General features: G+C 42.2%; 1 protein-coding gene across 1 annotated transcript; it reads right to left on the reverse strand.

Moving 5' to 3' along the window:
- Positions 1-488: 488 nt before the first annotated feature.
- Positions 489-24,992, reverse strand: LOC147440950 (uncharacterized). The gene is made up of 4 exons (XM_086483365.1): positions 24,885-24,992; positions 24,549-24,746; positions 879-1,133; positions 489-797 (listed from the first exon to the last, which is right to left on the reverse strand). Exons 1-4 carry the CDS (start codon positions 24,990-24,992, stop codon positions 489-491), a joined length of 870 nt encoding a protein of 289 aa, XP_086339491.1.

A 24,992-nucleotide genomic window follows, 5' to 3' on the forward strand; every position in this document is an offset into this window, starting at 1 on the left:
ACAACAACCGCCACCGCCACCACTAGAGCGCCGGTGTCTAGACGAGTGTGACGCTCGTCTCGTCGACGCCGAAGCTTCAGAGCGCGCCGAATGCTCCGAAAGAGAGGGAGATGCGGATGGTGTAGGAACGCGCGATGATGCGCCAGAGCGATGACGCTCCACGTACCACTGTCTCTGCTGCGGTGACAAAGAAGAAAGAAACTCCTCATCATCCATACCTGCATTAAACACACGAATATTTAAACTTAATATTGAATGAATAGAGTAGACAATGACGCAAAGACCATTAAATACAATGACGTAATGACGCATATAAATACAATGACGCAATGAATCGAGTGATAAAAGAGGCAAGTCGAAAACTCAGAATTTTCAATCAAAAGATGTGAGCGCGAGTAGAAAAGAGCGTTATACACCATGGAAGCTACTTAGAGAGCCAGAGCTTTTACAGCACGGAGCAAAATTGTTCAAATACAATATTTGTGGCTTTAAGAGATCTCTCTCTCATCCTCGCATAACTCAGCATAACTTCCTATATCTATATAGAGCTCTCCGTTTAAACACATATCCTCTGTTTCATTTTGTAGCTCCTCTGCATGCACCCCATATAGAGTAGTAGCATCTTGATGCTCGTCTGGCACCACCGCAGCGGCTTCTGATTGAGCATCTTCTCTGATCTCCTCCATTGATGTCGTTGTGATTGGTACATGGTAGCCTTCATACGTCCTTGCACTACGAGGGGCTACCTCTATGACGTACCACCAGTTTGATGTAGACTTTGTAGGATGAAATACTACCTGCCAGAGCCACATAACTTACATGAGAGCTTTCAAGCACATAACTTGTAAAAGGGGGATGTTAACTATTTATATACTTACTTGTTCACAATGCTCGGGTAGTACGAAAGTGTCTCTTAGGTCAGTCCATTTCTTAGTAGAATCCACCTCAAGAAAACCAGACTCTCCTCTACGCACAGTAGCGTTTCGACCCTCCATGATTATCTTGAACCATTGCACGTCGAACAAGTCGACAAAAAATCCTCTGTAATCGATCCTCAAAATCTCTTGCAGCGTGCCGAAGTAAGTGAGTTCCGCCACCATGGGATCTGCATCAGAGGAACGTCGTCGACTAGACTGCTCAAATTTTGCCATGATTCCACAATCTTGAGTAAAATGCTTTTTGTCGATTCGTTCCACCCTAAAATGTCGACCTTTACACCATGCTGCTGTGTATGACTTATACTACAACGAACAAAGATTATGAGTGGCCGTTCAAACGTTTATAAATAAAGTCACTTGCTAGTCGTACATTGCAAACTTACCTTGGTCGCGCAACCCCGAGAGTACTCCCACTCTTCTTCAGTGACTTCGTCACCGCATTGTTGTGCGCTTTTCAATTGGTTGTGCAACCATCTTAAGCTCATGAAGGTTGGTAGGCTCTCCAGAACCGCTGGATAGTGCATCGGTGGTCGTCTTCCCCATCTCCACTCGATTCGTGCCCTTTGTCGCTCTTGCTTTGCATCCTCATATTGTGAAATCCACTTTTGCATCACTGGATTGTGAAGCATGCAAAATCGGTTGATTTTAGCCTCTAGATCTTCCGTCATCTTCTTCTCAACACCGAGATTGCACATGACAATCCCAGATATGCGCTCATCATCTATGGTTCGCCATAGCGTGTCCTGGGATTTATCAAATCCGTCTAGCCACTCTCCAATGTACACTAGGGACTCTGATACCAACCAACCTTCTGCCATGCTACCCTCCGGACGTGCCTTTTGACGCACATATCCCTTAAGCATTTTCATGAAACGCTCTAAGAAGAACATCCATCTGGAATGAACTGTGCCAGCTATTTCCACCTCATCAACTATGTGAACAAGAAGATGCACCTGAATGGTTAGTATTGTAGTAGGAAAATGTTTCTCAAACATGCACACAAGCTCCGCAGCATTTAGTTTGGCGAATGGTATGGAGTCTACGTCGATCTCCTTTTGTGAGATCCATTGCACCAGCTTTGCAAGTTTGTAGATTGTGTTACGGATGTCGAGAGACAAACATCCCTCAATGGCAACCGGTAAAATAAACTGTAAAGTATGTGCAGCAATGATATTAAAGTCCACATTTTATGCAATGATATTAAAGTCCACTATGAACGTACCTGACACATTTTATGCCAATCGTGTGACTTCAAACCGGTAAGCTTTCCTTCTTTAGTAAAACACGTTCGGAGCGAGTGCATTACGCCAGTGGGGGTCCGCAAAGATCAAATGGCCTCTTTTACTTTGCGTTCTTGGGCTCCTGTGAAAATCCATGGTGCTTTAGGAAGTTTTATCGATCCATCAGACGCTGTTTGCGGCCAATATTGCTCCATACGATCCACATTTCTAAGGTCAACTCTGGCTCCCAAAGTATCTTTCTTGCCGGTCAAATGGTCCCATAGTAGATTACCCACATTCTTGAATATGTGCATTGGATCGAGCAAGTGATTGATCACGAGTCGGGGCCAGTATGGTAACTCGTACCATAGAGATAGTCTCTTCATCCCTGGAGGCAATCCGTCATCGCACATCTCCTTCTGCTCTAACCATGCTTGTGCAGACATCCTTGGTGGCTCTCTTCCCAAAAAGCCGTCGCGTAACACATGATTCTCCGGAAGATACGCTTGATGACCTTCATAGATTTGCTTCTTCAGTGAGGGTGCCCTACGTGCATTCAGTCTAGGTCCACATGTGACACATGCTCTGTATCCGCTTGTTTGAAGCCCTGCATGTATACACATGATAATAGATCAACTATGGGAAAAAACAAGATTTACAGTGTCTGAGTGAGGAGTGTCAATAGATCACCTGAGCATTCTGTTAGCCCGGGATAGTCATGCATGGTCCACATTAGAATACCTCTGATCAAAGCATTCCGTCGTCCTGTGTGTCGGCTCATATCCACCACCTCTATGCCAATCCACAATTGTTGTAGCTCTTCCAATAGTGGACGAAGATACACATCCATATTCCCCACTTTATATCGCCCTGGCACAATCAAGCTTAGCCATAGGTGCCCCTTCTTCGTAGTCAACCACGGGGGAATGTTGTAGTTGACGATGACAACGGGCCATACACTGTAAGATGTTGATCTTTGACCAAATGGATTTACGCCATCCATAGCCAGGCCTAAGCGCAAATTTCGAGCTTCCCTGGCAAAATCCGACCATGTTCCATCTATATGTTTCCAGGCTGCGCAATCTGCAGGAATTCGTAGCACACCATCCGAAGATTTATTCTCCTCATGCCATGATGCTAGGGCGGCCATGGACTTACATTCGAAGAAATGCTTGATGCGAGGAAGCAAAGGAAAATGTCGCAAAACCTTTTGTGGAATTTTTGTCCCGTGGAGATCTACTCGATATCTTTCGGAATCACATTTCGGACACTTCTCCATGTCTGTGTATTCCCCTCTGAAAAGAATGCAGTCATTAGGACAAGCGTGGATAGAATTGTAATCCATCCCCAAGTTTCGCAAAATCTTTCTTGCTTCATCTCGGGAATCTGGCATCACATTGTCAGCTGGTAGAATGTGCTCTTTCAGCAATCTACACAACATAAAAATATGATACAGTCGTGTAAAAATCTATCAGATCATTATACATTTAGAGTTCTATTAAAGTAAACTAATTGTAATAGATCACCTGAAAAGCGCTGTGACGCTAGTGTCACTCCATCCAAACTTTTCCTGCATGTTGAGAAGAACCAGGAGTGCTTTCAATCTAGACATACGTGCTCCATTATACAATGATGTATCGGCTTCACTTTTCATATCATCATAGATAAGCCTTTCTGAATCCATGATCGTCTCGATCATTTCATCAATCTCGGGCTCAAACATTGCCTCGTTGGGAATGTGCTCTGCATGATCATCCCCCGAGATGTCAGAGGGTACATCTTGTGGCCTCACATATGCTGCTTGACCAAAGCGCCTGCGAATACGTCTATTGGGTTGCAAGATTGCTGCTTGTTGGCCAGCGTCAGAGTCCGACGAGTTATAATTGGCAACAACTCGATCTATAATAGATGGATCGAACTCGCCAAATTCGCGAACGTGCTGCAAAGAAACACGTCTTGTCCGTCGCACAGCATGCTTGCATTGATTACAAGGACATAAGACCCTCGTTGAGAGATAGGTGTTTCGGTTGAACGGTCCCACATCCTCGTCGCTACTCATAATGAGGATAAAAAACTTATAACCTGGACAACAAATTTAATATTCTATTGGCATTCTTCGTCTTATCTCTCTCTCTCTCTCTCTCTCTCTCTCTCTCTCTCTCTCTCTCTCTCTCTCTTTACCTCACATTCTCTAGTCATGTCCAATCCCCGCACACCTCGGTCTAGAGGTGCACGGAGATCAGAACCACCGGGTTATAATCTCGTCTTTATTGGTCAATACCTATATTTGTGGGTACAAGAAATCTACACACCCACGTCTACATGATACTGCATGTAGTGGACAAAATCCCTTTGCCTCTTCTCTAGCTGTAACACTTCACTTCATCTTAACATCTTTTCACAGTAGATCTTTTCACTGTTCGTCTAACTCTAAACCCTAAACCGTAAGTAATTCTTGCGTGGACTCGATCTAACGTAAATAAGCGTAAATCTAAATAAACGTAAATCTAACTAAAAATAAAGCTAAATCTAATTTAACGTAAGTCTAATGACTAGAGGTTGTTTAGATGGTCATTGTGTCGGGGATGTAGTGACTCTTGTCGCCCTGAAGATCCACCTTCTTCCCTATCTTCTGAAGACATTTCACCAGTACTTTTGGATCGACGGAGCCCACCATGAGTGAAGGCAGCAATACCCTATATTCCATTGAGGGCTTTCTTCACCCGCTTCATGCAGGCATCGCAGTCTATGGAGACCCGCCTCTAATCTAATATAACGTAAATCTAAATCTAGCTTAAATAAACGTAAATCTAGTTAAAAATAAACCTAAATCTAATTTAATGTAAGTCTACATATAACCTAATCTTTAACGTCTTTTAAGATAGTTTCCTACGACGTTATAACTCTCTTCTTCCTGTGTGTGTGCGCGTGTGTGGATGTGTGTGCCAATAAAAAGAGATAAATGGTATAACCTTTCTATCACCCATGCCAAGTATGATAGATTGATTATGCCATTTCCCTCTTGAATAATAGGTCTTCAGTTCAACTCCTCGTCGGCTAGATCTTTAGGTCTTTTAATTTTAATTAGTTTCCTACGACGCTCCCTTAGTTTCTCTTTCTTTCTCTCTCAATGTGTGTGCGTTTTTTTGGATCGTATGCATGTTTTCTTTCTCTTTTCCTCTCTCAATGTGTGCGTTTTTTGTTTATGCATGTTCTCTCTCTCTTTTCCTCTCTCAATGCGTGCGTTTTTTGTTTATGCATGCTCTCTCTCTCTTTTTCTCTCTCAATGTGTGTGTGCATTCTTTGTTTATGTATGTGTGTGCGTTTTTGTTTTTGTTTGTACTCTCTCTCTCTCTCTCTCTCTCTCTCTCTCTCTCTCTCTCTCAAAAACACTATGTGTTTGTGTATGTGTGTGTGTGAGAGAGAGAGAGAGGGAGAGAGAAAGAGGGGAAGGGAACATGAGAATGAGGAGAGGGAAGGAGCATACCTGGCTCTCCTTCCTCTCCTCGTGTGTGTGTGTGTGTGTGTGTGGAGAAGAAAAGAGAGAGAGAGAGAGAGAGTGAGGGAGAGCGTTACCTGCTCTTTGCTTGAGGGCGCCGAAAAACTCAGATCTGAGATCTGAGTTTTTGGGTGCGCTCGGTTATTTTTTTTACCCCAGCTGGCGTCGCTATGAGCGTCGCTATAAGCGTCGCAAATTTACAAATAAATTTGACACGCTCATAGCGACGCCGGGAAATTTTTTTTTGAGCGTCGCTGTGTGAGCGTCGCTAATACGAAGAACCTCTTGTAGTGTTGGCTGTAAAAACAGAGGTCGCCAGTAAAGAACTTGGGCAATATCACTGTCTTTCTTTGGGACTACGGGTTTCACTAGATCAAAGAAGGCATACGAGGTGTGCCTAGGAAGCGGCCAGACCATTTTAAAGACGTTTTGTGCACCTATACTCAATGCCATTAAGGTCTAGTGTTCTATAATACAAGCATTGTCCGATACAAACCCCTTGACCTCCTCAAAAGCGCCCTTAGAGGCAGTTGACAAGAAGAGGGGAAGGGTTGATCTCTAGGCCTAGAATGCAACACAAGGGGACGATATTGGGAGATGGGGTAGGCCTAAACACATTTGTCCAGTGCCATGCACCAAAGGAGACCGCTTTGCCTGCCTCCATGAGCAGGAGATAAGCTTATAAGCTGCGGATGGACCCGTGATAATTCCCCTTCTAGAATTATAAGGAGATGGATTTTGGGGGGAGGGGGGGGGGGGGGGATAAGTCTTACTCAAGGGGAGGGGAGAAGGAGAAGGAGAAGGGATAGAGATGAAATGAGAGAAACGTTTCTTCTCTGTTAGGTATATCCTTAAATAAAAAATGTCATTCACATATATATAGAGAGAGATTTTGATGAAGCCATCAGAGGTTAACATTTCTCGCATAATTTTTGTTACTCTCATCTGATGCCACTTCAAATTCAATTTTCGATATTACAAAACATAAACCCTTTTCATACAAATCAGATTGTCATCGAGAATAATCTGATGAGTACTTCCTTAGGAATAAAGATTATCCAATCAAGGTATATTAAAATAAACTAATTGTAGATAGAGGTTTTTCTAAGACTTTTTGCCTGCAAGTGGCAAGTCCCTTTTTACAAAGAGTGAATCCCTCACGAAAGGCATGCGCGCGCGCACACACACACACACACACACACACACACACACACAACCCGGCCTAGCTAGATTTATACGATAATACCGCCATGCTGCTTCTTGCAAGCTTGCGCTACTTCGAAGTAGAAGGAGGAGCTGGACATCGACGTTGTCTTAAAATGAAAAGGGAAGGCCGCAGCAGGCATTTTAAGGGCTCGGGCTTGGGGCAGCCCTTGCACGGTGCTTGCAACTACAGTCAATGTACGTGATGGATTCCTGTAGCATCACAACGTGGCATTTTTCCGTGTGATTGTACTTAAGTACCGCCTGGCATTTCTCCCCGTGATTGTACTGCAATACCCCCACTTGACATAAAGTAATGGAAAGAAAAGTGTGCTACACAGCTTCACAAAAGCATTTTCCCTAACCCAACAAATTAAGGGCACCTAATCCCGTTTTGCGAAAAAAAATTGAAGCCATTCCCGTTTTGCAGACAAAATTAAGGGCACTCTTTCCATTTTGTCTCACTGGGCTTAGTACGAAAAACTACGAACCTGCCTTGGCCTAGAGAAATACAAAAAAATTTAGACAATTCTACCGTAAAAATCGGCATTTACTCAACATCCATACAAAATACACGCTTGGGTTGCTAAAATGATTTTTATTGAGCATTGGTCTAGGCACCAGCCTGCTTACTTACACAATGATTTTTATTGAGCATTGGTCTACGCACCAGCCTGCTTACATACACTTGACACGGAAGAGCATCTAAGCAAGTTTAACATACATTGTCCAATAGGGCGTTTATCTCAAAGCATTCATGGGAGAGTCTCCACACTATCTCGCCCGGGCATCTCAAATCGGATCGACAACCGAGGTGATCTGGGCCGTCAGATGCGCATTTGGTAAATTCGGGGAGAAAAGTAAATTCGGGTAGGCTCGTAAATTCAGGTCGATCCGCACCCCATGTCTTGAACCTCCGACCTCCCCACCACGATCCATGTGCACGAACCACTACGCCTTCATGCATATGTTGAAATATAGGAGATTCGAGTATGTCATATTGTAAATCTGGGCTGATTAGTAAATCCGGGGAAAATTTGTAAACTCGGACACATTGGTAAATTCCGGGAAAACTCAGATCTGACGGTCCATGATTGACGCGCCCTACCTTTTCCTCCTCCACCATTGATCCCATTTTACCATGCCCGTGTGATATAGTGATGAGGGGGAACTCTCTTGTAGTAATACGGAGATGTCACTTCCATGCCTATTACATTTGCAAAGTTTAACAATCAAGTGATTTTGCCAATTATGTGTACAATTGTCATTAATTTACTTTCATCAATTTACTTTTGTAAGTTTTGTATCTTTATTATGCAAACAATACGATGGATGATGGACTTAATAGTTATATTGTCTTGTGGGTGACTACCTTGGGTCTATATCTAAGGGGTATCTAAGCTTGCACTTTCTTTCAAAGGTGAATCTGGGCTTATCTTGGATTCATTTAGGTTTACTCAATTATTGAAACATTCAATATGGTTGATGGGGGTAGGACATTTCACAAAAAAAAAAATCTCTCAGGTGTCGCAATGAGCATCGCTATATAAGGCTCTACATCGTCGCTATAAATGTCGCTATAGGTGGCCTGTAAACGTTGCTATGATCGTCACTATAGGCGTCGCTATATAGCGATGGTTATAGCGACGTTCTCGTATCGATGCTGTTAGCGATGGTTTTAGCGACGCCCGGGAGTATAAAAACCCAATGTATTTCCGTTGCTAACAACGTTACAAGTGCACACAACCTCTTGTAGTCCACCCCTGGTGATGCACTGAGGTGTTTGAACACTATGTCTTTTTAAAAAAAATCCCTTGTTATTTTGGAACATTTTCAATGAGTGAGATCAATCTTAATTTTTAAATGTTTCACTAAGAGCTAGATGCAGTTGCAAATATTTGGACTTTTGGAGGGAATCCAGTGGTTGCAAAACGTTATACTTTTTAATATTGAAGCCAAATGAAGAAATTTTTAAAGTGTGACCACATGTGTAAAACAACTGTAAGGTGATGGGCTCATTATTTTTTGGAGTGGAGAATGTTTCAACTTCTGGGAGAGAGTCAAGTAGTGCCATTTAAAAAAGGTTTCTGTTGAGCTTGCTTGCAATCACTCTATGAACGGTAGATTTCTCTATTCTTGTGGTGGGTAGAACTCTAGCTCTGATAGTGCTCTACCCTAGTTGTGCTAGTTCTCTTTCCTTTAAAGGAGCTGATAGTGTCGTTCCATGAGGACCCCATTACGCAAGTGTGCTCATCTGGTCCCAAACCAAAACCAAAGGGGAAGGATAGTGAGACGAAATCCCTTTCGAGTATGAACGAGACAATGACACCTAGCATGGATGTGGAAGATAAAAGCATCCCGAAGACAAGAACAAGTGCTAAGAAGATTGTGTCCATGGAACGTTCACAACAAGCATCTGCCCTTTTCGATGAAGAGGGTCCAAGCGAGTCCGCGGGGAGGCAAAGAGTTGAACATTGAATATCCCTAATTGATCACACGAGATAAGTTTATACAGAGGGGACCAAGGTGCTATATGTAGAGATACTATATATAGCTCAACACCCCTACTCAAATGAAGGTCAATCCCTTGGGGGCTCAAAGGAAAAACCCATAGATCTATATACACCCACCGTTATATTAAAATATTTCAAATATACATTTACAATGTTCAAAGGAGCTACATCACTCTTGTTTTATAATATGCCCTTTCAAGGTTCTTTAACAACCCTCTCTCTCTCTCTCTCTCTCTCTCTCTCTCTCTCTATATATATATATATATATATATATATATATATATATATATATATATATATATATATATATATTATATATATATATATATATATATATATATATATATATATATATATATATATATATATATATATATATATATATATATATATACACACACACACACACACACACACACACAATTGAGCTACTATAAATGGTTTCAAAGAGTAGCTTAAGCATTGTTGACCTCTCGTTTCATATGCTTGCACTCGTTTCGATAGAGTAGCTTAAGCATTGTTGGCCTCCCTAAAATGATTGGATACGCATTCTCACCCACTTGCATCACGTAGCAATCGACCAAGCACTCAATCACCAAGACTTTTATCTTCACCTCTTCAGCTATTCCAAGACAGCTTGCCTTTTTGTGGTTGGCCATCCTCATACGGATCGAAGCATTCACTGACATCTTAACGCCTGCTTCTTTCATGATAGCCTCGGTCATGACACACACGTGCGCACCACCATCCACATATGCTTGCACTTCCGTCTTCTTTCCCAGCATAGCTTCAACTATTGGCACCATATCCACTGGGTGACCAACCCTCAAAGATGACACCATGCTTTGATGCTTTTCCTTCTTGGAAGGAAGCCGCATACTCACACACTTGGTCCACTGCCTCCTCAATTTAGCGTTCAAAGCCACCAATTGACGAAAAGATATATTTGCCTTTTGATTTCGTATGTCTTTGACAATATCATACTCTTCAACACCTTCGCCAAGGAGGTAGCCCTATGGACCAATTTTCCTTCTTCACCGCCTCTTGGTACTTTCTGGTTTGTCTTCTACCTTAGCCTTTCCTTTCCTTGCTCTTGTTTCCCTCTCTTCTTCTATCTCTTTCTCCCTATCATGCCTAGATCTCTTATTGGCCAAAACATCCACATCTTGATGCTCAACGGTAATGATGTTAATAGCCCTACCTTCTTCACAATTGTAGAATCTACCTTGTAGCCTTCGTCCCGTGCCTCTCCAAGCTAGCCGTTGCTCTCTTTGGTTCCTATTCATTATGTTAATTCTTAATTCTTGCAACTGACCAGCAAGATCATGCAAAACCCGGGCCATAACAGGATCTGGACCTTGAACCACTCGCTCCACTCTATCATCCGTTGTCAGAGGGACCATTGGTTGTACCACAACTGGCTCAGTATGTGTTAGGCCTTGCTCCCACCTTCTCTTGATCTTCTTGCTCTTGGCCTCGGCAATTTCCATAGCTCTTTCAAATGTAGCAGGCTCCTCTTGATCGACCTTCTCCCTTACACTTGGATGGATACAATCCATAAACTGACGCACTTTAAAGAAATCCCCTGGAGGTACTTGGGATGTTGCCTCTAATTGAACCCAAAGTCCTTTGAAGTGTGCAAAACCTCTTTAAAGCTACCATGAACATCTTGCTGCAAACCTCTCAATTTTGTCGTCGCTGTTGCGGTTAGTTTCTTTCCAAACCTGTCAAAAATTTCCAACTTCACCTGCTCCCATGTTTGCTTTTTTTCCTCCTCTAAACCTTCAAACCACTCTGGAGGTTCTCCTTTGAGCGCAAGAGGAAATACATGAAGCTTGGCTTCGTCATTCACAATGTGCATACCAAGGGTATGCCACTCGAAGTCAGCAATCCAGTCCTTCACATCCTCCTTCCCTGTAAACAGTGGCTGACTATACGCCATCCCTTTAAAGTCCCTTCTCCCTTGCATGAGTAATTCCACAAAATTTGAAGTCTTGCACCTCAACCAAACCACCACTTTTCTTCAATGAAGCTCGAACTTCATAGCAAAACCGATTCACCTCGGTCCACAACCGGAAAATTTCCGCTCCCAAGTGGGATCGCCAAAGGATGATGGAGCAAAAGACGCCGTGCGCACACTCACACACCTAGACAACTCAACACAATAGAAGGTATTTACTTAAATTCCTCACCTCACTCACTACCACTCAAAACCTCACTAAAAACTCTACCCACAAGCTCAATTCAAACTCCAAACGCCTCGACCTACAAGCCCTTGCCTGTTCGAAGACACTACAAGGTGAGTCGAGGTGATCAACACTTGAAATCACGCTTGATTGATGACCAACATATACAAGAAAAACCATCAAAAAACCAAAAACTCCAGCCACAAAAGGAAACTCTCAAAACATTTCAGAAGCTTCACCAAACTCCACTCTGTTGGACTCTTTGGAGTAGCGCCAACCCTAATGGCACCGATATAGGGTCACATAGTCTTGCAGAAAGCCGCACCTTCTTCCCTCAATTCCTTGCACACACACATCCATGGAAACCTCAGAACTCCCATATACTCTCCCAAGTGAAAAATTGAAGAGAGAAAGCTCTCATTCACTCCTCCACACACTCGAAAACAGGACGCGAACGCAACGGGATTGCACTAGACCACCTGTAGGAACCCTGCTTACTCCCATACACATAGGGCTGCAAGTGTTGATATTTTACTTCAAAAGATCTCCCTCAGCATCAACACTCACGGCACCGTGAGTGATGTGGAAATTGAAGCCATTTCACACCTTTTTTGACCATTTTTTGACCCTTTTTGGCCCAGTTTTGGCTAGTTTTGACCCCTAACGGGCATTTTTCGCAGGAAAAACCCCAAACAAACTCCAAAATTCACCAAATTTTGCACGCTTGATCCTCCATACCCAAAACACATTTCCACATCCCAAAATTCACTTTTTGACCACTTCTAGGGCGATGCACGTATCACCGCAGATCAGGCTCAGCAAATAGACAGCCAAAATAAGCCACCTAAAACCATATCCAAGACCCCGATACCCTATACGGGCATGTACATGTGTCCGACTGCCGACACGCAAGCATGCATATTTACAATGTGCACACGTTGCACCTTTTTTAGAACTTGAAACCAGTTTGCAAAGCTCCAAAATTCATGTATTTACATCTTTTTGTACATATGACCATGCATACAAATGCTACTTTGTACACGCCAAAAGCAGTCTATCATCGTGAGTCATGATTGAGGACGTGCTTGAGATGCTCGATGACCAAATTTCTTGTGGTGTTCAGGTCAAACAGGACTCCTACATAGGAGGAGACGAGCCCTAAGAGTAGGGCGTGAGAGAGAACACACACACACTCAAGGAAATTCCAAGACTCAAGATGCTTAAAGGAAACACGTTAAGCCCCTAGCCCTATTTCCCTCATAGTGTGCCTGAATCCTATAGGATGGACTTTAGGGAGGTCCAAAGAGAATTTAGATGCTTTAAAAAAATTAATTAAGATGTCTTTCTAAAGGGGGAAAGAAGGAAACTTTCCAAACGCTACCCATACTGCTTGATATGACCATAGCTTGTGATTGGCCAGGGTTGCCATACACCAATTAGGAGCAAGCTAGAGTCAAGAGAGAGAGATGTCGACGAAGGTAAGGGAGAGTCCTCCTTTTTTCACATTCGCGCGTACACAAACACACTCTCTCATGTGTTGAGCAATAAGTACATCTCCTTCTCCAAGCTTGAGAAGTAGAGATCCTACACCAACCCCACTTGGCTATGGAATGCAAATCCAACTAGGAGTCAAGACTCAATGGCATGCTCATCTTCTCTACCATCTATACTACTATGCTAAGCTAGGCTTCAGGAGTAATCTATGGTTAGAAAAATACTCCTTTCTTGTATGCTACATCATCTTCCTCTTCCCTTCCCTCACTCCTTGCTAGCTCTCTCCACCTTTGAAGGTGTTTGAGGTCTTGGGATTGAGTCCAGGGACAAGTTAATGTTTTTGCAAGTTAGTTACAGACATAATACTGGTGCATGAAGCTTACCATCTTCATGGCACCATTAAGGTGTCAACTAGGAGCAAAGCATGTATTGTACCAAGTCTCTCTTCAAGGGAGAATCTATAATACAAAATCTGTTTGGAGGGAGGAGTGGCTCCAAGTAAATCCGGTCCTCGATTGTTGTCAATTTCTCTAAATATCTATCCCTCTCCCCCCCCCCCTCTCTCTCTCTTTCTCTCTCTCTCTCTCTCTCTCTCTCTCTCGGAAGTATTGTTCATGCCAAGCTAGCAAGTTATGATGTTTATTTTGAAACCTTCGATTGAGTACTCTATGTCTATTTACTAAGAATCCTCTTAAGGGAATGCTCACTATTGTTACTTATATTCCGCTACAATCGATGCTATTAGCCATATTCCGTTACAAGAAGCATTTATAATAGTTTGCTGGGAGATCTTGGTCTTCGAAGTCAATTTGAAAATTGAATCTCGCTTCCTTTCCACTCAAAATTGATTACAAACTCTCCATCTGGACGTAGAATGATCATAGCTATCATAAAGGTCGACATGGTTGTATCAATGAATGACAAGAGACATTGTATAAATGCACTCTTGTGTCAACTGACTAAGAAAGACATACAATCATGATACTTTTGACGCCCTTGTCCTGATTAGGTGCTCCCCTCTACTTACTATCTATGTAGTGCAACCTTCCATGCCATAGTCCATAGGTACAATAAGAGTCATCTCCTGTTTTAGGTGTCACTAAAGAGTACCTATCTAGAAAGTAGTAGAAAGAATATGGATCAAGGAAATTGCAACATATAGCCCGAAACTTCTTCCGCCATGCATATTGTATAGATATCTCAATCAAAGAAGAATCGAGCCTATGGAGGCAAACGAAGCTTTACTTGATCTCACTTTTAATTTTCCAACTCTATTCTAAAGCGAGAAACAAGTTTGTGGGCATATGATTTAGAGTTGGGGTCCCTCAAAACCCAGGTTCATAGGGACAAAGCTTAGAGATGGTGGCTTTAAAAACAGAAGTCGCCAGGAAACAACTTGGGCAATATCACTGTCTTTCTTTGGGACTACGGGTTTCACTAGATCAAAGAAGGCATAGGAGGTGTGCCTAGGAAGCGGCCAGGCCATTTTAAAGACGTTTTGTGCACCTACACTCAATGCCATTAAGGCCTTGTGTTCTATAATACAATCATTGTCCGATACAAACCCCTTGACCTCCTCAAGCGCGCCCTTAGAGGCAGTTGACAAGAAGAGGGGAAGGGTTGATCTCTAGGCCTAGAATGCAACACAAGCGGACGATATTGGGAGATGGGCTAGGCCTAAACACATTTGTCCGGTGCCATGCATCAAAGGAGACCGCTTTGCCTCCTTCCATGAGCAGGAGATAAGCTTATAAGCTACGGATGGACCCCCGATAATTCGCCTTCTAGAATTATAAGGAGATGGATTGGGGGGGTGGGGGGGGTTAAGTCTTACTGAAGGGTAAGGGAGAGGGGAGAAGGAGAAGGAGAAGAGATGGAGATGAAATGAGAGAAACATGTCTTCTCTGTTAGGGATATCCTTAAATAAAAATGCCATTCACATATATAGAGCGAGAGATTTTGATGAATCCATCAGAGGTTAACATTGCTCGCATAATTTTTGTTACTCTCATCTGATGCCACTTCAAATTCAATTTTCGATACTACAAAACATAAACCCTTTTCATACAAATCAGATTGTCATCGAGAATAATCTGATGAGTACTTCCTTAGGAATAAAGATTATCCAATCATGGTATATTAAAATAAACTAATTGTAGATAGAGGTTTTTCTAAGAGTTTTTGCCTGCAAGTGGCAAGTCCCTTTTTACAAAGAGTGAATCCCTCACGAAAGGCATGCACTAGTTTCCAAGACATGGCACTAGAACGAACTTTAGGCTGTTGTTACAAAGAGAGGCTTCCTCAAGACCTCGATCATCGCTTACATGCAATGTCAATGCTCCAACAGGTATGAGGATAGGGCTAATGAAACTTCGAATGTCGAATCAAAGTCACCTCTAAGCAATGTTCGGAAAAAAATTAATTTTCCAAACATACAAAATTCATTTCCTTATATTTTCCAAGAGAAAATTTTACAAAATTAGGTTACTTTTTTAGGATTTACAATAATTTTCTCTATTTTTGGGCGAAACTTGTCCTTTTGCCGTTGCCCTTAACAGACATTTTTGAAATTGAAAACAGAACGAAACTATATAACATGAAACTATATTCCGTTGAACTAGAGGGAGAAACAACATGTAGACGAGCAAAGCCGAGATAGAAGTTTAGGGGAGACCAAGACGAGACGTGAGATGGAGAACCCCAAAAAGTGTGTCAATTGATCAAATGAGATGAGTTTATATAGAGGGGACCAAGGTGCTTTATGTAGAGATACTATATATAGCTCAACACCCCTACTCAAATGAAGGTCCGTACCTGTGATGAAAATCCCTTGGGGGCTCAAAGGAAAAACCCATAGATCTATATACACCCACCGTTATATTAAAATATTTCAAATGTACTTTACAATGTTCAAAGCAGCTACATCACTCTTGTTTTATAATATGCCCTTTCAAGGTTCTTTAACACTAGAATGGTAACAGGACACTTTTATGTCCTTGGACACTTTTGTGTCCTGTTAAGTGACCATTTTGCTTGAATTATTTGAAGAGTATGAAAATGAATTTCTAGGTGCTACATATCCACAAAGTTGCCTTATGAGCTTAAAAAAAGTTAGCATTTTTTTTTGAGTATCGTTCTCACCATTAACCTTACTCTTGCACAACATTTTTGAGAGTAAACTGTGTGAAAAAACAGGGCCTGTTTTTTGCTTTTTTACAATTTTTAGCAACTATACCACTCTAAACTTCATGTTTGTGAGTTTTAGATCGCTAGAGGTTAGGCCTTCATAGTTCTCAACATTTTTTGATGCTTGTAGAGAGAGCTAAGTGTTAAAATTGAAAGTTATGACCAATTTACAAGAATTGCATAATCCTGTTTTTTTGGCCAAAATTACCACTTTTATGATTTTTTGGGGCTTTCTTGATATCCAAATTCAATTTTGATTATGTAAGTGTAATGTATAACATAAAGCTAATCTTCCTTGAGTTTTGGGGGACCTAATATGCTATATAGCATAGTATATGATGATGGTTGAGTTTTTTGATTGCTGAAATATATGATACATTTTAGGGTAGCAAGTATAACTTTCTCAATATTGCTAGTTTCTTAGGCCAATTGTGTGTATTTTGTAGGTAGTAACCATATCTAATCATAGAGTACAAACTTGGCTAGATATTGAGTAGTTTCTATGGGTTTCTAGAGGTCATAATGCTAAACCCAGTTTTTTCATGTTTGCTGTATTTAACACTTTATCATTGCCCCCAAGGTTCCAACCGTAAGAGATCCATTATCGTTTTGACATGATCCATGGCTCCTTTTGAATCCAAAGGCCCAAAGGGAACTAAGAAAACATGTATATAGTATCTATATTGAGCGTGACTATAGAAACTTTAATGATAGGTCCGAAGAATGGCAAAAATGCAACTTTTTTGTACCTATTTTTTTTGCCCAAAAACAAATTAGTGAGGTAAAAGCAACCCTATGTTTTGGTCACTAACCCATTGAAGTTAACGGGGCATTTTATCTTATGTCCTACAAAAATCCCCACTCTTATTTATATGCAATCAATCGTAAGAAATTGCCGTTTTGGGCAAAATGCACTGGTCCATCCACTTTGGAGACTTGTAGTGACCAAGGGATGAGAAAAATTACAAGTTTCTCATTTTTCCCATATGTAGTAGTTACTGAACTATAACCTCATGAAAGGATTTTTCAAAAGGAGTGGATCTACTATGGTTTTGGAACTTTTTCCTAAAACCCTGAAAGGACACTTTTATGTCCTGTTAAACAACCCTATATCATTCTAGTGTTAACAACCTATATATATATATATATATATATCTATATATATATATATATATATATACAATTCATCTACTATAAATGCTTCGATAGAGTAACTTAAGCATTGTCGACCTCTCGTTTCATATGCTTGCACTCGTTTCGATAGAGTAGCTTAAGCATTGTTGGCCTCCCTAAAATGATTGGATACGCATTCTCACCCCCTGGCATCACGTAGCAATCAACCAAGCACTCAATCCCGAAGACTTTTATCTTCACATCTTCACCTATTCCAAGACACCTTGCCTTTTTGTGGTTGGCCATCCTCATACGGATCGAAGCATTCACTGACATCTTAACGCCTACTTCTTTCATGATAGCCTTGGTCATGACACACATGGGCCTCGGTAATGATGTTAATAGCCCTATCTTCTCCATTTGCAGGCAACGGTTGGAGTTGTTGTTGCGGCGGAGGTGCTTCTAGTGCCCGTTCTATTCTATTCTTCCTCGACCACATCCATATAAGGGGTATATCCCTCCTCTCTCTCTTGGTGGTTCAGGACAATCAGGGGCGTAGTGACCCTCTTCATCACAACTCACTACAAGAGGTTATTCATATTAGCAACGCTCACACAGCGACGCTAAAAAAAATAATTTCCCAGCGTCGCTATGAGCGTCGCAAATTTACAAGTAAATTTGCAGCGCTCATAGCGACGCCGGCTGGGCTAAAAAAAATAACAGAGAGCGCCCAAAAACTCAGATCTCAGATCTGAGGTTTTTGGCGCCCTCAAGCAAGGAGTAGGTAACGCTCTCCCTCTCTCTCTCTCTCTCTCTCTTTCTTTCTTCTCCACACACACACACACACACACACACACACGAGGAGAGGAAGGAGAGCCATGTATGCTCCTTCCCTCTCCTCACTCTCATGTTCCCTTCCCCTCTTTCTCTCTCCCTCTCTCTCTCTCTCTCTCTCACACACACACACACACACACATAGTGTTTTTGAGAGAGAGAGAGAGAGAGAGAGAGAGAGAGTACAAACATAAACAAAAACGCACACACACATACATAAACAAAGAATGCACACACACATTGAGAGAGGAAAAGAGAGAGAGAGCATGCATAAACAAAAAACGCACACATTGAGAGAGGAAAAGAGAGAGAGAACATGCATAAACAAAAAACGCACACATTGAGAGAGGAATTCAAGACCTATTATTCAAGAGGGAAATGACATAACCAATCTATCATACTTGGCATGGGTGATAGAAAGGTTATACCATTTATCTCTTTTTATTTGCACACACATCCACACACGCGCACACACACAAGAAGAAGAGAGTTATAACGTCGTAGGAAACTATCCTAAAATACGTTAAAGATTAGGTTAGATGTAGACTTACGTTAAATTAGATTTAGGTTTATTTAAGTTAAATTAGATTAGATTTAGGTTTATTTTTAATTAGATTTATGTTTATTTACGCTAGATTTAGATTTACGTTATATTAGATTAGATTTAGGTCTCCATAGACTGCGATGCCTGCATGAAGCGGGTGAAGAAAGCCCTCAATGGAATATAGGGTATTGCTGCCTTCACTCATGGTGGGCTCCGTCAATCCAAAAGTACTGGTGAAATGTCTTCAGAAGATAGGGAAGAAGGTGGATCTTCAGGGCGGCAAGAGTCACTACATCCCCGACACAATGACCATCTAGACAACCTCTAGTCATTCAACAACAACTTCAAAGTTAGTAACAAGAGCAAGAACGGTCTAAAGGGCCAATTGCTGTCGTCAGATGTGGATGGAGATGAGGCAGCGTCACCGCCGGAAGTTAACTCTCACATCTTTAGTGATGAGAATGCCAACTCTTGCCGAGTTATGTGAAAAATTATGTGTTAAATCAGTTTTAAGGTTCATATAATCCCTGTTAGTTTACTTCTTTGTTTTTAATATAACATAATTTACGTTAGATTTAGATTTATGTTATATTAGATTAGACTTAGGTTTATTTAGGTTTACCCACACACACACACACACACACACACACACACAAGAAGAAGAGAGTTTTAACGTCGTAGGAAACTATCCCAAAAGACGTTAAAGATTAGGTTAGATGTAGACTTACGTTAAATTAGATTTAGGTTTATTTTTAGTTAGATTTACATTTATTTAGATTTATGCTTATTTACGTTAGATCGAGTCCACGCAAGAATTACTTACGGTTTAGGGTTTAGAGTTAGACGAACAGTGAAAAGATCTACTGTGAAAAGATCTTAAGATGCTGTGAAGTGCTACAGCTAGAGAAGAGGCAAAGGGGTTTTGTCCACTACATGCAGTATCATGTAGACGTGGGTCTGCAGATTTCTTGTACCCACAAATATAGGTATTGACCAATAAAGACGAGATTATAACCCGGTGGTTCTGATCTCCGTGCACCTCTAGACCGAGGTGTGCGGGGATTGGACATGACTAGAGAATGTGAGGTAGAGAGAGAGAGAGAGAGAGAGAGAGATAAGACGAAGAATGCCAATAGAATATTAAATTTGTTGTCCAGGTTATAAGATTTTTATCCTCATTATGAGTAGTGACGAGGATGTGGGACCGTCCAACCGAAACACCTATCTCTCAACGAGGGTCTTATGTCCTTGTAATCGATACAAGCATGCTGTGCGACGGACAAGACGTGTTTATTTGCAGCACGTTCGCGAATTTGGCGAGTTCGATCCATCTATTATAGATTGAGTTGTTGCCAATTATAACTCATCCGACTCTGACGCTGGCCAACAAGCAGCAATCTTGCAACCCAATAGACGTATTCGCAGGCGCTTTGGTAAAGTAGCATATGTGAGGCCACAAGATGTAGCCTCTGACAGCTCGGGGCATGATCATGCAGAGCACATTCCCAACGAGGCAATGTTTGAGCCCCAGATTTATGAAATGATCGAGACGATCATGGATTCAGAAAGGCTTATCTATGATGATATGAAAAGTGAAGCCGATACGCCATTGTATAATGGAGCACGTATGTCTAGATTGAAAGCACTCCTCGTTCTTCTCAACAAGCGGGCAAAGTTTGGATGGAGTGACACTAGCGTCACAGCGCTTTTCAGGTGATCTATTACAATTAGTTTACTTTAATAAAACTCTAAATGTATAATGATCTGATACATTTTTACACGATTGTATCGTATTTTTATGTTTTGTAGTTTGCTTAAAGAGCACATACTACCAGTTGACAATATTGTGATGCCAGATTCCCGAGATGAAGCAAGAAAGATTTTGCGAAACTTGGGGATGGATTACAATTCTATCCACGCTTGTCCTAATGACTGCATTCTTTTCAGAGGGGAATACATAGACATGGAGAAGTGTCCGAAATGTGACTCCGAAAGATATCGAGTAGATCTCCAGGGGACAAAAATTCCACAAAAGGTTTTGCGACATTTTCCTCTGCTTCCTCGCATCAAGCATTTCTTCGAATGTAAGTCCATGGCCGCCCTAGCATCATGGCATGAGGAGAATAAATCTTCGGATGTTGTGCTACGAATTCCTGCAGATTGCGTAGCCTGGAAACATATAGATGGAACATGGTCGGATTTTGCCAGGGAAGCTCGAAATTTGCGCTTAGGCCTGGCTATGGATGGCGTAAATCCATTTGGTCAAAGATCAACATCTTACAGTGTATGGCCCGTTGTCATCGTCAACTACAACATTCCCCCGTGGTTGACTACGAAGAAGGGGCACCTATGGCTAAGCTTGATTGTGCCAGGGCGATATAAAGTGAAGAATATGGATGTGTATCTTCGTCCACTATTGGAAGAGCTACAACAATTCTGGATTGGCATAGAGGTGGTGGATATGAGCCAACACACAGGACGACGGAATGCTTTGATCAGAGGCATTCTAATTTGGACCATGCATGACTATCCCGGGCTAACAGAATGCTCAGGTGATCTATTGACACTCCTCACTCAGACACTGTAAATCTTGTTTTTTCCCATAGTTGATCTATTATCATGTGTATACATGCAGGGCTTCAAACAAGCGGATACAGAGCATGTGTCACATGTGGACGTAGACTGAATGCACGTAGGGCGCCCTCACTGAAGAAGCAAATCTACGAAGGTCATCAAGCGTATCTTCCAGAGAATCATGTGTTACGCGATGGCTTTTTGGAAAGAGAGCCACCAAGGATGTCTGCACAAGCATGGTTAGAGCAGAAGGAGATGTGCGATGACGGATTGCCTCCAGGGATGAAGAGACTATCTCTATGGTATGAGTTACCATACTGGCCCCGACTCATGATCAATCACTTGCTCGATCCAATGCACATATTCAAGAATGTGGGTAATCTACTATGGGACCATCTGACCGGCAAGAAAGATACTTTGGGAGCCAAAGTTGACCTTAGAAATACTTTGGTAATCTACTATTTGTAGCTACACACCTCTACCTACTCCGCCAGGACCCACCCCACTCGACACTCCTCGCTTCGGGGCCCAGACGCCGGTGGAGACACCTGACGTCCGTACCCCCATCGACACACCGCTAGAGACCCCTGCCGGGACACCCAGGTTCACGCGTCACCGGCCAGAGGACTTGCCTTACTCCATCGACTTCAGCGGCGGCATCATCATGGATGATGACGGAAAGAAGTTGATCTCGCGCATGCGTGGTCTTTGCTCTCAGCTCTTTAGACACTACATACTAAACAAATGGAGTGAAGTACCAAGTGATTTAAAAGCTAGAGTCATCAACATACTTCATGATGAGTTTCCCGTTCCAACACGGGATCAACGCTTCAATGAAGACCTGATGAAGATTCGAATGCGCGAATACTGCAAACACAAGCGTTCCGAAGTGCAAAAAGCAATCAAGCATGGGTGGAACAGGCCAGATTGGCTGGCCAAAGAAGATTGGAAGAATACAAAGAAAGCAGCGCACGAGAATCCCGACAAGTGGAAGCAACAAAAGGATGTAGCCAGAGCGCGAGTAAAGGCAGGGAGCTCACACCACTTGGGGAGCGGTGGATGGGCATCATTTGAGGCCGATTTTGTAAGTGTTTTCGCATTGCTCTTTACGTTCGATAGTTTAGGGTTTATGAGTTTTCTAATTCTAACATAATGAAATCTTTGTATGTTTTGACAGTGGTCGATGACATGACGTGATCCCACACCGTACGAGCGCGAGTACGCAGGCAGGAAGGGCTTAAACGCCCTGATGGACATTCTCAGTTCTCGCGGCGGCATGGTTAGTATTAGGGTTTACTCTTTTCTATTTTTTGTATTGTTTTATAAATGTCGTTATATGTTTATACTTACTGAAAGCTGTCTTATTGTCTTTTTTTGCAGAATCCGACAGATACGCCGCTTGGACGCGATGAGACGTCTGACTAGACGACGTCAGTTTAGCTGTAGCTAGATAGCATTAGTTTAGGGTTTCTCATAGCTTATGTATCATGAGACGGATTTTATACGTCTTTTTGAACCATGTATATTATTACATTTGTCACCGCAGTTCATTTTTCCAATCAATTCTTTATGCCTATGATGTTGTACAATTGTCATTATTACATTTGCCAATCAATTCATTTTGCCTATGATGTGTACAATTGTCAATTTTACGCTTGTCAATTTTGCAAACAATGCGTCTTGTGGGTGATTATTTTGGGTCTATTATCTACCCTTGCACTTTTTTTAAAAAGTGAATCAAGTACAATATGGTTGATGGGTGGTAGGGCATTCAATGCCCTGTCACGAAAAAAAAATCTCTCCGGCCTCGCTATAACCGTCGCTATTTATGGCTCTGGAGCGTTGCTATAGACTTTTGTGAGAGTGTCGCTATCACCGTCGCTATGACAGTCGCTATGAGCGTCTCTATATAGCGACGCTCTCGTAGCGACGCTATTAGCTACGGTTTTAGCGACGCCGGGGGTTATAAAAACCCAGTGTATTTCCGTCGCTAACAGCGTCACAAGAGCACACAACCTCTTGTAGTGATTGTAGCATCTACCTTGTAGCCTTCGTCCCCTGCCAGGCTCCCAGCTGGCCGCTCCTCTCTTTGGTTCCTTTGGTTCCTTCGTCTATGCCCACTTGGGAATAGACTACAATTTGATTCACGCTTGTCCTAACGACTGCATTCTTTTCAGAGAGGAATACATAGACATAGAGAAGTGTCCGAAATGTGATCCCGAGAGATATCGAGCAGATCTCCACGGAACAAAAATTCCACAAAACGTTTTGCGATATTTTCCTATGTTGAGCTTATATGTGAAGCTACTCAATATGTTGAGCTTATATGTAAAGCCATATATTGAGTAGCTTCACATATAAGCTCAACATCCTATGCTTCCTTGTATCAAGTATTTCTTTAAATGTAAGTCCATGGCCTCCCCACCATCAATATGGTGAGGCTTGGCAGCCGGCGAGCATCTAGCCGCGAAGAGACATTGACGAATGACTAAGGTTTTACCTTCTCTACCTCATAGGCGAGGAGGAATACGGTTTGATGACAGAGGTAATGTCATAAAATCTAATATCTATCTATCCCAAATTATTTTCTATTATTGAATTGATCATTTTAGTGGAAAAATGAATGGGAACAAGAGTTAGAATATAGATATGCCCTTTTAGACCTATCTCAATACGTGACCAAAGGGAGAGAAGGCTACATCTCATTGAGGGTCCAAAAAGGAGATGGTCTACCAAAGAGCAATGAACATATAATGGAGTTTAGAAGAACTTAGGGTTAGCGTCAATAAAGACCTGAAAAGGTTAGTCTTAAGAGTCCTTAGATCTACTACCGTTTGATACTTTAGAGCTTAGGCAAGCTAGGTCCATTCTGGAGTTCCTTAAGGTGCTTGAGCAGACTAAGGTGCTTGAAATGCTTGTTGTACTTAATGACTAAGGTGCTTGAGTTGCTTGTCGTGAGTCATGACTAAGGACGTGCTTGATGACCAAAGCGCTTGTGGTGTTCAAGTCAAACATGACTCCTACATAGGAGGCGACGAGCCCAAAGAGTAGGGAGTGAGAGAGAACACACACACACACACATACACTCAAGGCAATCCCAAGACTCAAGATGCTTAAAGGAAACATGTCAAGCCCCTAGCCCTATTTCCCTTATAGTGTGCCTGAATCCAATTGGATGGCCTTTAGGGAGGTCAACCAACCAACAGCAACAACAACACTGACAAATAAATGCAGTACTAGTTACTTGAATGGTCATCGAGGTGCCGACACGTCCCCCGTGCATAGTCGTTGTTCCTTTCGCATACACCACCTCCAGACCTCGCAGATAGTCAGGCATATAATAGAGGGTCACACGCGTTATCCTGCCGGTGCTCCGTCCATCGTCGAACGCTTTGCCACCCGGGGCTCCCCACGGACCCACAACGGCGGGCTTCGACGTCGCCTGCACCAGTATAATATCATCGGTCATTATAAGTTGATGATCATACTCTCTCTCTCTCTCTCTCTCTCTCTCTCTCTCTCTCTTACTTACACACACACACACACACAGACACACAACCCGGCCTAGCTAGATTTATACGATAATACCGCCATGCTGCTGCTTGCAAGCTTGCGCTACTTCAAAGTAGGAAGAGGAGCTGGACGTCGACGCTGTCTTACAATGAAAAGGGAAGGCCGCAGCAGGCAT

Source organism: Adiantum capillus-veneris, chromosome 15 (assembly GCF_014529385.1).
Source record: "Adiantum capillus-veneris isolate H3 chromosome 15, ASM1452938v2, whole genome shotgun sequence".
NCBI classification, from domain to species: domain Eukaryota; kingdom Viridiplantae; phylum Streptophyta; class Polypodiopsida; order Polypodiales; family Pteridaceae; genus Adiantum; species Adiantum capillus-veneris.

Coding starts and splice junctions, on each gene's coding strand:
- LOC147440950 (XM_086483365.1), bottom strand. CDS start 24,992: ATGCCTGCTGCGGCCTTCCCTTTTCATTGTAAGACAGCGTCGACGTCC. Junction 24,747..24,884: donor AGCAGCATGGCGGTATTATC/GTATAAATCTAG, acceptor ATACTGGTGCAG/GCGACGTCGAAGCCCGCCGT. Junction 798..878: donor TACCCGAGCATTGTGAACAA/GTAAGTATATAA, acceptor TGGCTCTGGCAG/GTAGTATTTCATCCTACAAA.